The following is a 13,745-nucleotide window of genomic DNA, read 5'->3' as shown; positions in this document are numbered from 1 at the left end:
ATTCATTTTTCGATGTACAAAAATTCTATTTAAATGTCGTTAACAAATTTTTGTATCGTAAACTCCAAGTTTTTTAATGGTGTTTAACAGTAATGAGTCAATAAACTCGAGTTAAATATATAGAGTTTATAAACAATGAACAACTGTTCCTTTTGGTGTTTGAATAACTCTGATTGAAGGGAGCTAAAATTTTATATATGACAAACTCTGAGCTTAATAATAGTGTTTAATATTTGAAAGTCAATAAACTCGAGTTAAACATTTTGTGTTTATTAACAATTAACATGTTCTTTTGGATGCTTGAGAAACTTTAATTGAAACGAGTTAAAGTTCTATGTATGGTAAACTCCGATAATCAACTCGAGTTAAGCATTTTGTGTTTATTAACAACTAACATGTTTCCTATTAAAACTTTCATTGATAATACTCGTAGTAGTGTTTAATATTTAAAAGTCAATAAACTCGAGTTAAACAGTTTGTGTTTATCAACGTTTCTTAAGTGTTTCTTTGGGTCACAAAATTTAACCGTAAATATGGTTAACTCGAATTTTCTTAGCTTAACACTAGAGAGTCAAAGGTCGAGCTTTTTAGTTAGGTTAAAGTATGATGAAAAACGCTTTTTTTTTATAAAAAATGGTTTTCCATTAATAATCTAACTAGAATCATTTCAAAGTATACTCTCAAGAAACCACGACTTTAGATATGAAGTTTTCTTAATCTGCAAATATTCAATGAATTTTGGGCTGCGTATTGCCACATTCTGAAATCTGGGCTGCAACCGCATTACCTACAAGCCACACCTCGTATAACTGTAGTAATGTTTACAAAACTGTTGGTTTACTGTTAAATTTTTTTTTCTCCAAAAACGATAAGCAGTCGAACACTTGACATGAAAACCAAATATTTTTCCGCAATTTTCAATTTATGTTCAACTTGCTTAACACTTTAAATGAGTGTTGAACTTAAATCCGATATAGCTTAACCTCAAATAGTCGAAGACACAGTAAAAAATAGACAGATATCAATTATGTGCAAAATATTAAATGGCCTAACACCGCGCAAAGATAAATCGAGAAGAAGAAGCAGATAAAGAAAAAACACGCCGAGTTTGCACTTTGCATAGCAAAATCACAAATTACGCAATGCGTGTAAACAACACAGCCAGCGTTATCCATACCAATCGAATTAGCGGCGAGCGCACAGGGCGCAATAGCGGTAGCTGACGGCCTGACAACCAGCAGACAGCAGGCGGCAGACAGTGACCAACAGCAGTATTCGTTCAGCATGATTACGTTTAGCATTACGTGAATACTGACAAATTTATGTGTTTAGGCGCTTAAAAGCTGGCGTGTCTTATGACGGCTTAGTTAGCTCGAAATGTGTGGTATTTACAATAAGAGAAAAAAAGTAAAATAAGCTAGTAAAGCGTTGAAAACGTTATAATGAGTTTCGCACTTGCATACTTGTCATTGCTTATTCTCTTTTTATAAATAAATGCTCTATTATCATAAATTGTGTTCATGGCGCCGAAATGTATGCAACTCTTTCGTTGATAATTTGATAGAAATCATCATCAAATCATCATCTGTATGATATGATATGTGTTCTATGATCTATTGCACGGTTGCATATGTTAAACTTCAGCCATTTTGGTCTCTGACATTGGATATTGGTATACTGGATCTTATTTCATGAAACCCGTCAACTAATTTCGTAAATTTTAACATATTCTGATTGCCAAAATGATTGATTATTTTATCGACATGACAGTTGAAATGCATTCTATTTTCATATTTTTTATTTTTGTTATTGTTTTTTTTTACTAATTCATTTACTATTATTCATTACAGGTTACAATGGCTGGTGATTATGTACTTTCCATAGCTTCGATTATGATTGCTCGTCTCAAGAGCGATGATGTGACAATTATTCTAAGTCAGGTGAGCAAAAAATAACAATGAGTAGAGAAAAATAGAGATAATGACGTAATTTAAGGAAGTGTGTGTTTTCTGCAGTATTTGTTTGCAGTCATTTAATTCGATTGAAGAGTTCTAAGTAAACGAATAAAGTAGATATGTTATCTATTAAAAATTACTTATGAATAATATCAAAAACAATAATCGTATTGTAGGTTTTTTGTTTTTTAAGCGGATTCAATCATAAAACTCATAACATTTTTTTCTTGACAACATTATTTTTTTCGATAAAAAGGTATCGAACTTTTAGTATTTTCGATTATTTTTACCGCATACAATTTTTTACTGATATCTTTTTTTCGTGACAAAAAAATATGTTTTTCGATAAAAATGATCAATTTATGGATTTTTTTTACTATATTTCCATAACTTTTTTCTATATTTCGTTAATTTGTATTTATTTCTTTAACCCAATGTTAAAAGTATGTCGATTTATTTTACTAATTTTTGATAAAAATATCGTTTTTTAATATTTTTTCGATTATTTTTTATCGCAAAAGCTTAAAAATATTTTCGATTAAAAATATCGTTTTTTAATTTTTTTCGATTACTTTTTATCGCAAAAGCTTAAAATATTTTTTCTCGACCCAACAATTTTATTCTTAAGAAATATATCGATTTATTTTTCTAAATTTCGATTGAAAACTGTCAATTTTTTTATATTTCGATGATTTTTTATCGCATGAGTTAAAAAATATTTCTTAATGTTTTTTTTTTTACTATATTTCGATAATTTTTTACTGTATTTCGTTAATTTTTATTTATTTTCTTAACTCAAAAACTTTATTATTCTCTTTCAAGCAATATCGATATTTTCTGATTTTCACTTAAAAACTATCGATATTTTCTATATTTTGATAATTTTCTATTTATTTTCTTGCCGCAACAATTTTATTCTTAAAACTATATTGATTTATTTCTCTAATTTTTGTTTAAAAAGTATCGATATTTTCTATACTTCGATGATCTTTTATCGCATAAACTTAAAAAAACTATTTTGTCTACTTTTTCTTGACGCAAATTTTGTATTCTTTATTTATATTGGATTAATTTTCTATTATTAATCTATCGAAAATCGGCGTTATACACTTCTTCCTTTACACTTTTCTTGACAAAACTTAAATTTTTTTTTCGATTACAAAATATAATGTCTTTTACTATTTTCTGTTGTTTTTATTGTAAAGCACTCAAAAAAAAGTTCTTCGTCAGTCTTGTTTTTGGCTCAACAGTTCGTTAAAAGTATATTGATTTCTTTGTCTTTACTAATTTTCGATTATTGTTCGTTCATAATTTTTTTTCATCTTTTTATGTATAAAAATTATATTATCTTTACTAGACGATAATACAAAAATGCTTTGCAATTAACTACGTTGCCAGCCCTTCTAGATTTCATCATATCTTATGAAATTAAATACACCTTTGTATTTATGTGTGTAAGATTATAATCATTACATATGCTGCTGTCTCAAAAGTTCGCCGATAAATTTTCTGCGAACTAAACATCTTGCAGAAAGGCTATCTGTGATTCCTTTGAGCTTGTGATTCCCTTTGTACTACGAGTATAAATACATATTTTTTATTTCTTTGCCATTAAAATGAGACTTTATGCTTGTTTTCTGTACGACAACAGCATCAAGCGCATTACGCGCCATTTATCTGTCTCGACGATTGCGATCTAGAAACCTGAAATGCCGCCTGCTTGCTGCATTACTTCCGCAGTGTTAAATGCTACGTCTATTCCTTAGCACACACTTCAGTGATTCTGTTCTGTGTAAACTCGAAAATGCAATTGTCCCCTCAGCCTTCAATATTGCTTTATCAACTGCACCTCGCAAGCGTGGACACATGAGTAAACACAGATTTTAGAATTATACCTTCAAATATATATAATTTGTTTTTATTTTTTATTTTTTTTTTATTTTATTATTTTTTTTATTTTATTATATTTTATTTTTATTTTTTATTTTGTAAAAGAATACACATTGTTGCCGGACATGCCTTAAAAATTATCTTAAAGGGTTACGAGTTCATTGGTATTGAACTTTTTGGAGGCCATTCAATGGTGGGTTACCTGATTGACAACTATTCGACTGCTCGTCATTGTGTTCTTTTTAAAGTATTCCTTTTGCATTATTTATGCCTGTAATCCTTTATTTTTTATTCATCGATGTTCTCACAGCATTTTGTTTGTTATTATTTTCGTTTTGTTGGCGCACCTTATGAATGCGTTTCTTATTCAAGCTGCAGTCGAAGTGCAATAAAATACAAAAACTTTATGCATATATAATTAAATCATCTCTTGATTTACAATTTATATGTTCAAACGATAAAAGACATTTTGCCGATCATTTTTCACTTATACGTTATACTATATGTTCTCGTTTACTGTTGTTGTCTCGAGTCATTAATCTTCCGACTACTCCATGTCATTTGTGCATTTTGCCTGATTTTACCTGAAGTGTTTGTGTAATGCATGTTTTATTGTGATTGCGAAAAGTCGAACATATTGCTACAAATGACTTCAGAAGAATGCATATTTTTGGAAATACTTTAACCCATGTTGATCATTTAGACCCTTCTTTTTCGTTATTTAAAATAATTTTTTTAAGCTAGAATTTTCCAAAAAACAAAAATATATATACTCCTATTTTTTTTTTTTTAGCTAAAATGTTGTTGATAAGTTTCGATAAGTAAATTTATCGATAATTGTTTAAAGCTAGAATTTTCCAAAAAAAACCAAAAAAAAATTAGGAAAATTTCTATAAAAGCATATTTCTGAGCTAGAAAGTTGTCGATAAGCTTCGATAAGTAAATTTATCGATAAATAAGTTAATCATAATTCCAAATTTTCGTGTCATATATGATCAACTTCGTTTTAATTAGAAATTGCGGTATATTACGTTATTCTAATCCATAAAATGCAACAAATTGATAATAAGTAGCTTCTATTATTTCTCTATCCTTTTAAAAGTATCGATTTTTGAACAGCGATTAATTTTTATCGATGTATTTTTAACGGTTTTTGAATTTAAGTACATTTTGTAAGAAATTATCGATACTTTTAACCATTTTTTATCGATAGAAATAATAGGTATAATATAATTTGTATATCGATTACTTTTTATCGATATATATATACACATATGTTAACGGTTTTTGATAGTATGTATATTTTGTATAAAGTTGTCGACACTTTTAACAATATTTTTTATCGATAAAAATAATCTAGTATTAATATTGGTTCTTTGTATCGATATATTTTTAACGTTTTTTGAATTTATGTATATTTTGTATAAAGTTATCGATATTTTTAACAATTTATTTATCGATAAAAATAATATAATTTTAATATCGATTAATTTTTTTCGATAAATTTTTAAAACTATTTGAATGTGAGTATATTTTGTATGAAATTATTAACAGTTTTGACAATTTTTTATCGATAAAAATAAAATAATTTTAATATCGATTAAATTTTATCGATCGATTTTGAACACTTTTTGAATGTGAGTTTATTTTTTGTGAAATTATCGATAGTTTTAACAATTTATTGATCGATAAAAATAATATAATTTTAATATCGATTAATTTGTATCGATATATTTTTAACGTTTTTTGAATTTAAGTATATTTTGTTCAGATCTGCCGTGACATTTTTAATAATTTTTTTATTCAAATAATAAAATTCATACTAATTTTAAGAAACATTTGCAAATACTCGCCTCTCATTGCAATATAAAATAATATTTACACTTGTATTTTGTTTTTGCACTTGCCTTTTTCCTTTAGTCAAGGCGTTACATAAATATTGTATGTATGTATGTACATACATATGTATGTGCTATTTGCAGTATGAATGGCTTATGCATATTGGTAAATAAATGCAAGCAAATAGCAGCTAAATCAGCACTCGCACATGCTTATTAATAAGCGCGAATAATATATTTCTAATAAATGTGCTCTTAATTTGTCAAGCACGTAACAGCGTCAAATTACATAAGCACCGCGGCAATGAATTACAAAAAAAAATATTCCACTCACAAATAAAATCGAATGCAAATAATAGTAATTGTTATCAGCGGCGTGTCAATATTAGAAATTAGTACAAATGCTTGCGCGTGTGTGTGTGTGATATGCATGAATTTTTGTTGCTAGGTTGCATAGCGGTAAAAATTCAAATTTAATAAAATCGAAATATGCAAATGAAAATAAAACTATTTTAGTGCCGAAAATGCCTTCCGTGCGTTTGAAATCGTTCAAAATGCCATACAATGCAATACTGAATGCATATACATTTGTATGTGTGTTTATCTATGTACGTGTGCGTATGTTTCTATTGTTTGCTTAAAACATCGAAAATCCCATCAAATTTGAATGACACTCGGCCGCTATGAATTTTTGCATGTGTACACAATTTACGAATGTAAACAAACAAAACGCAACGCAACGAAATGAAATTAAATGAAATAAAATGTAATGAAATGGTTTGTGGCTGCAGCTGTAAATTGGTGGCGGCGGCTGCGGCGGCGCTGGCGACTTGGTCAATGTTTAAAGCGCACCCAAGCGCTCCGCAAAACAACACACGAATACATGCATGTGTGTGTGTGCGTTTGAGGTTTTTTGGGGCCATGCTTGTTACGCCGTTTGATGTCTGCCCTACTCACCCAATTTGTTAATACTGTTTGTAAACATATGCATACACACACACATACACATGTATATGTACATGTTGCGGCGCATACTCATCGCTGCGAACCTGTGTAGTGTCATGTGTTTAAGTGCCTCTGGCTGTCGCCGCGTTTTGTAAATCCCATTAAAATTGTCGATTTTACAGTTTTCTGCCAGTTGTTGACCACAAATTCCGATGGCGCGCTGTTGCTCCTATGATTTGTCGTATTTATTTCTATTTATTTACCTTGCAAGCGGCGCGCTAATACAGTTGTTGGGCCTGTAGTTGTTGTTTTTAGTGCAGTAGTAGTCGTTGTTGTTGTAGGTGCAGTTATTCATTCCCTGCTAGCTGACAGTTTGAGCTTTAGCCTCATGTCCATATACATATGTACATATTTGTATACTTATTTATCTACAACATAATCCCTGTTGTCGTTGTTGTTGGAATGCCATGCGCGTTTAGTGCAAAGGGTGTGCCAAAATTAAGTTTACATATTCGTCTTACAAATCGGCGCTTGCATATCCCCATACATTCATTTGCATGCATAAATTACCGTCAATACCGTTAAAACCACTCATTTTCGGCGCACAAACGCACACACACACACATACACAAACTCTTGTGAACTTAGTAGCGCTGTCTATTGGTTTTTTCACAGTCTTCAGCTATTAACCACGCGCTAACACCGCTTAGCAGCGCCTCAGAAGCATTTCTCACTAAATTATTGCAAAATTTTCCAAATATTCATTAAGCTTTGCTCAGTTATTGCCCACGTGCGTTTGTGTATTGGTTTCTTCATCGCATTTCTTACGCAGTTTCGTTGTCTCGTCATTTGTTTCCGCATATTTACATAAAGATTTTGGCATCACAAATGCGATTTGCTTGGTTGGTCATAACAAATTTGGTTTCTTAATCAAGTTTTTAGCTAAAACATTTTTTGTGTTCGGTAAAAGTTGCGTTGGAAGGGTGTCAACATTGTTGTTTTTTGTTGGGTAGACGTACTTTTTTCTTGGAATATTATGGCGGAAAAAAGTTTATATGCGTAAGCATTATTCAATTTAAACTGCAAATAAGTAAAGTGGTGTATGAATACGAATTTTCTGCTAGCTGTTTGTTAAGAATGCGTCAGTGCGTATACGTAACATTCGGCATTACACGTTGCGGCTAATTGCTGGTAGTAATTAGTAAGATTAGAAGAAGATTAGTAAGCATCGGCCTTCATAGAATCTTAAAAATTGCGTCATAAATTAAACAAAAATATTGTTAATTTATAAGTAAATAAAAAAATATTAGTTTCAAATGATCTTTGTTTAATTTTTTTTTTTTTAATTTTTCATAAACTTTTCCAAAAATAGTTGTTTGTAATGTGGTTAAAGAAAAAAGGCCTACTTTATCGTTACTTTTTTTTTGATAAATTATAAATTCGAGAATTGGTAATTAGTAGATCTTTTCATTATTGATTAACTTTTTTTTGGAAAATCAAAATTTTTAATAAAGTTTTTTTTTTAATATTCACATTGTGGTTAAACAAAAAAATCGTACTTTATCGTACTTCGTCGTCAAAATAATTGAACTTTTGTAATTGATTTTAAAAAAATCGTTTTTATCCATATTTTAGTTGATGAATTGTAGCTTTGATTATTTCTTTTTTAGAATTTAAAAATTCATCAATAAACTGTTGTAAAAAAATTATTAATAAAGTAAGAAAAAAATCGATATGTCATTCGATAAATTTTAAAATCGATATTTGATGAATTGTAGCTCTGTTTTTCTTTGATTCATTTTATTTGGCGAAAAACTAAATTTTTGCAATAAACTATTGAAAAATTAATTATAAATAATAATAATACGCATAAAAATATCGAATTATCGATTTATCGATAAATTTTAAAATCGATAATTGATAAATTGTAGCTTGATTTGAGCGTTGCTATTACATTGTGGTATAATCAAAAATATTTAATTATTTTAATTATGGTAAAAGTAACGATATCGAATTATCGATATTTTATAAAATCGATAACAGATTGATTTTAATGCTTTCTGTTAAATTTATATTAAAGTGCTTACATTAAAATTATTATAAAGCACTTATCTTTACATATTCTTAAACTCATTTTCAAATTGAACAATTCGCATTGTATAGGCTTACATATATGTGCATATATAACACAAAGAAAAACAATAAATAAGTTCTGTACTAACAATAGCTGGCTTTATTTACTAACACAAAAAATGCCAAATTCCTAAACAATTGTTTTCTTTGAACTAAATTGCTTAAGGTAATTGTTCTCAAGAAAACTACTATACATATAAAATAAGGCTGAGTTAACAATGTCAAGATTAATCCCATATATGCGTGATTACCGCAGTACTATTCGTATGGGAAAAAACAAAAAACACTAACAGGCAGAAGCATTGAAATTACAGAATATTAAAATTTAGGTTTTAATGCATTTGACTTTGTTGATTTTGCTATAGCTACCAGTTATCGATCCACTCACTTAAACCGACATAGTAACGTCGAAATATATCGACATGTTTATCGAAAAATATCGACTTATCGATATGTTTACACATTATTTTCAAATATATATTTAAAAATAAAATTTATATCCGAAACTGATCACATTATTTCACTCCCATTAGCGAATTTTCGAGCAACACGCCAGAAGAAATCACACTACTATTGTGCGCATTGCTAGTCTTCCATCTTCTTTATGCGTTTTTCTAAGCATGACCTTAAGGAATTAAAATAAATTTCTTGAAAAAATCACCAAGTGTTATCGATAAGACGGTAATCAATATTTTTATATCGATTAATATCGATAAATCGATAACGAAATATTGCTTTCATACTTTTTTTGTTTTTATTTCATAGCTGCTGAGTGGAACCTATCTTTCTATAGCACATAGTCTACAAAGTTGTTCATTAATAGATTGGTTAAGTTGTCACTAAAAATTAGGCAAATCCGAAGGTGAGCACACGTCTGTTTCTGACTGAGATATGCTTTCAATCAAAAAACGGAAAATAAAATTTTGTTATGAATGAATTGATTTGTTCAAAAAACTTAGGCAACACCAGAATTCGAAAATTTAAACTAATTAACACCTTTAGTTCGAAATACTTCTATTTAGTGAAGTAGTTAAGTGTTAAATATACAACAGCGATTTGATGAATGGTGTAAATAAAAGTTTGGAAGAAAGAAAAACAATCAAATTATAAAATATTTGAATTTTACAGCTTGTTACTTGCTATTATTCTTACTCGCACTAGCAATCAAACGTTTTATTTGTTTCGTAAACTTATACCACTTAGGTTTACAAAATTTATTCAAAATAAGAATCGCCAAATTTATTAAGTAATATAATTTAGTTTTGCAATTAAAATAAACTACTTAAAATTCATGGTTTTATTTTTGTAAAATTATATATTCAAGCGCATTTGAAAACGCCTAAGGTTTAAAAGTACTAGTAGCAGGTTCCTTCGTTCACTGCGTATGTTGACCATTATCTCACTTATGTATACATCACATGACCTTTTGGAATGTTTTAGCGCGGAAACAGGTTTTTTTTAAGATTCAATTTTTCCCATTTCGAGTATAAGAGTGAAACTAGAATTTTCGGCTGATTCCCGATAATCAAATTTATGCTAAGGCGATTGTCACAGTTGTTTCGGTTCTTTTCCATAAATTTATGTATGCAAATAAGTCTTGTGACCAACAAGTTCTCAAATCACAAGATTTTATGTTAAACAATGCAAAAAAATAATTCCTTTACAAAATTACAACAAAACGAAAGTCTTTATTGTGAAGAAAACACCAAATTAGCGCATTAATATTGTGGGTTTCGGGGATTTTTCTCGCTGTCGCTTGGAGCATTATTCTAAAAAAAGATTTATTTGAGATAGGCGCGAGAACATAAGTGTGGTGTTTGCTGTGCCTGTGGGTTTTATGATTGTGTTCTAGAAGTCAATAAACGTGATTCAAATGCAAATATTATGTAATACCGGCTTGATGATTTACGTAGAGTATTCGTGTATTTACATACATATATTTATTGTTTGTGGACGTGTGCGAGCAGCGCTTAGCATCTTCACAAATGAGTGCGAACTTTTGCGAATTTTCGCAATTTTTTTTAAATGTGTGTAAAAGCACTTTTATTCAACCATAATGAAGTATTTGTCTTGTTTCTATTTTGGAAAATTTTCATATGCCCACAACTGGTATTATTATCGCATAAAATAAATTATTTTCTTGTTCGGGGCGATTTAAAAAGCATTAAAATTATGGTTTTCGTATAACACGTGCCGAATATAAATTATGTATAACTTAGGCTTGAATATATATGTATGTACATATGTGAACCTGCCATAGAAGCAAATATTAAACAAAAATTTAAAACTGAAGCTCATTATCTTAAATGCTGCCCTGCGGCAACACTGTAATACAACAAATATGTTTTTTGTAACGGTGTAATGAAAAGAAATTTATGGTTTATGTTGTAGTTCAAATCGAGAGGTGCTGCTAGTTGTTAATAAAACTTTTAAGCCACCCGCTCGCAATACACTCAAAGGTGTAAAAAAAGGTTAGAAAAGAGTTCATCAAAGGTATAGAAACTAAGAATTTCATTAAAATAAAATATTATTTAGATGTTCAATAATTTTAGTTATTAAACTACATTTATTTTTAGATTTTATGTATCGATAAATGTAATGTTATTGATAAATATATTATTGGTAATTATAAAGTTATCGATAAATATAATATTATTGATAATTACGATAAATATAGTATGATATCGATAATATAATATAAAATTATCGATAATTATCGCAAACAATTTAGGTATATCGATAAGCGGACATTATAGAAAATTAAACTCAAAGTTTTGCTCAAATGCTCAGTGTTATTACACAAGAAAACCGGACCACTTTATCTCAAGCCCTGGTCTATTAAATAATATGGGTTAAATGTTATATTATCGACAAACGTGGTATTATTGATAAATACAATGCCTCAGGTTAATATAATTTTATCGAAAATCGCAATGTTATCGATAGTTATATTATTGGTAATTATGAAGTTTCGATAAATTTCAGACAAAATTATTGATATTATTTATTTATTTGTTACTTTTATTTAATTTTTTATACTTTAACACAAATTATTCAAAATTAAAAATTTTTGCTCAAATACTATGTAGTGTTATTAAACAAGAAAATATGATCACTTTGTCAAGCCCTGAGTCTGAGTGTGCTATCAGGACCGCACTCTATAAATAGTTTTGAACAAAGAAAATTGCAGATTATGATTGTGACATGTTGCCGGGAGAATTATTGGTCCAATTTTTTTTTACTGTAAAGTTATCGAACAAATGCTTTACAATTTATTGTTTTTTTATTAATATATCCAATTGTTTTTTAGTGGATACGATGTTATCGATAAATATAAAATTATCGATAAATATCGGACAAAATTTTATATTATTTATTTATTTAATTTTTTATACTTTAAACAAAATTAAACCCAAAGTTTTTCTCAAATACATAGACATGTTGTTAAACAAGAAAATAGGATCATTGGTCTATCAAATAATATCGGTTATAGGCTAATTTTTCAATATTTACGATGAAAATTGAATCAGACGTATGCGCTGAAGTTAATTATGGAATTAGAGTGGTTGAAAATGAGATACTTGTTGTTGTTGTATTGGCATACAAAATTTTTGTTATACTTTGTGGAAAGCTGTCGAGTTAAGGATTCATGTTTGGATAAACATCCAAATTCGTTCATAAATAAAACAATAAATTAAACAATTAATGATGTATTACGATGAAATTTTTGGCGATAATCGATTATTTAAAAAAATATTTAAGTTTTAGTATTTGTGGGCTATTTTCTGATAGGTCGCATTAAAAATTTTCAGCGTCAATAATTTATATGATTTTAGGGATCATTCCGAGCACTTATATATACTAACCCCGTATGTTATAATTATAGTTACTGTCTTAGTGGTGATAGTTTTTTATTGGGGTTTCCAAACTAAATTAAACTAAAATATTTTGATTTTTGAATATTCATATTTTAGTGTTGCCCTATTCGTCATCATTCCAGCATTCGAGCATTCGAGCAGTCTCCCAAAGCTCTGTACGTCTTCTTCTCAAAACGTTACAAATTAATTTGTCATAATAGTGAAATATAAAACAAAGATATAAAGAAACATCTTTTAAATAAAATCTTATATCTCTAAATAAATTTCCGAATCATATTTCTTGTTTTTTCTTTGAACTAAATCAGTCATATGACAAGTAACAGTTTTCGATTTCGGAAAAATTAGCATTTGCTATTTTTGTCTCCAATTTGCAAGCTTACATACTAGATTCAAACTTCGTTAATTTACGAGTTAAGTAAATGTCATATTTGGCTTTAAAGTTCATTCACTTAAAGCGATTTTTCTACTTTATATATAACCGTCTACGTAGAAATTATGGGTATGTGTCTACAACCCAGCTGCGTGCAGGTTTTTGTTCTTTCTTTGCTTGGACATACCTAGAATAGCATAAATTAAATTGGTAAATCCCCACCGAAAGTACTCTGAGTCGTTTATTTCTTTTGCAAACAAGTATATGAGCATCTGTGCTTAAATATTTGGGTATGCTTGTATGTACATATATGATTTGACTATTAAAAGGTGCTAAATGTAATTTAAATCTTCATTTTATTTACATAACTATCACAGAAATTCGCCACGCAAAAAATAAATATTCTTATTTCATATCTAAACGGGAATTATACGTCGAAGCACCGATGGAATTTTGTTATTAGGTACTCAAATCCTAACATTTTTTTATCTCAATACAAGTTAGTGGAAATAAATAAGCTTTGCACGTATAAAAATTACGTACCACCTTTTGTCCGGGGTAAACTCCTAAACTACTGAACTCATTGTAATCAAAATTAGTATACTGTGTTCGGTTTGATCCAACTTAAAATATCGAATCGTTTATATCTCAGTATTTATGTTGAAAGTCAAAACAATTCATAAATAAAAATAAATATTTTTCTGTACATGCGTTAATAACAATAATATTTTAGAAT

The 13,745-nt window shown here is 28.8% G+C and overlaps 1 protein-coding gene across 1 annotated transcript in view; it reads left to right on the top strand.

The window, feature by feature from the left end:
* LOC105226408 (all trans-polyprenyl-diphosphate synthase PDSS1) overlaps nucleotides 1–13,745 on the top strand; it is a 79,733-nt gene that overhangs the window by 53,216 nt on the left and 12,772 nt on the right. The window contains exon 5 of the mRNA XM_011205269.4: nucleotides 1,851–1,940. Coding sequence (XP_011203571.2) covers nucleotides 1,851–1,940 — 90 coding nt within the window. The remainder of the gene's footprint in view (nucleotides 1–1,850; nucleotides 1,941–13,745) is intronic.

The sequence above is a fragment of the Bactrocera dorsalis genome, chromosome 2 (genome assembly GCF_023373825.1).
Source record: "Bactrocera dorsalis isolate Fly_Bdor chromosome 2, ASM2337382v1, whole genome shotgun sequence".
In the NCBI taxonomy this organism is placed as follows: domain Eukaryota; kingdom Metazoa; phylum Arthropoda; class Insecta; order Diptera; family Tephritidae; genus Bactrocera; species Bactrocera dorsalis.
Note: the sequence above shows the minus strand (reverse complement) of the source record. Positions and strands in the feature narration are given on the sequence as shown.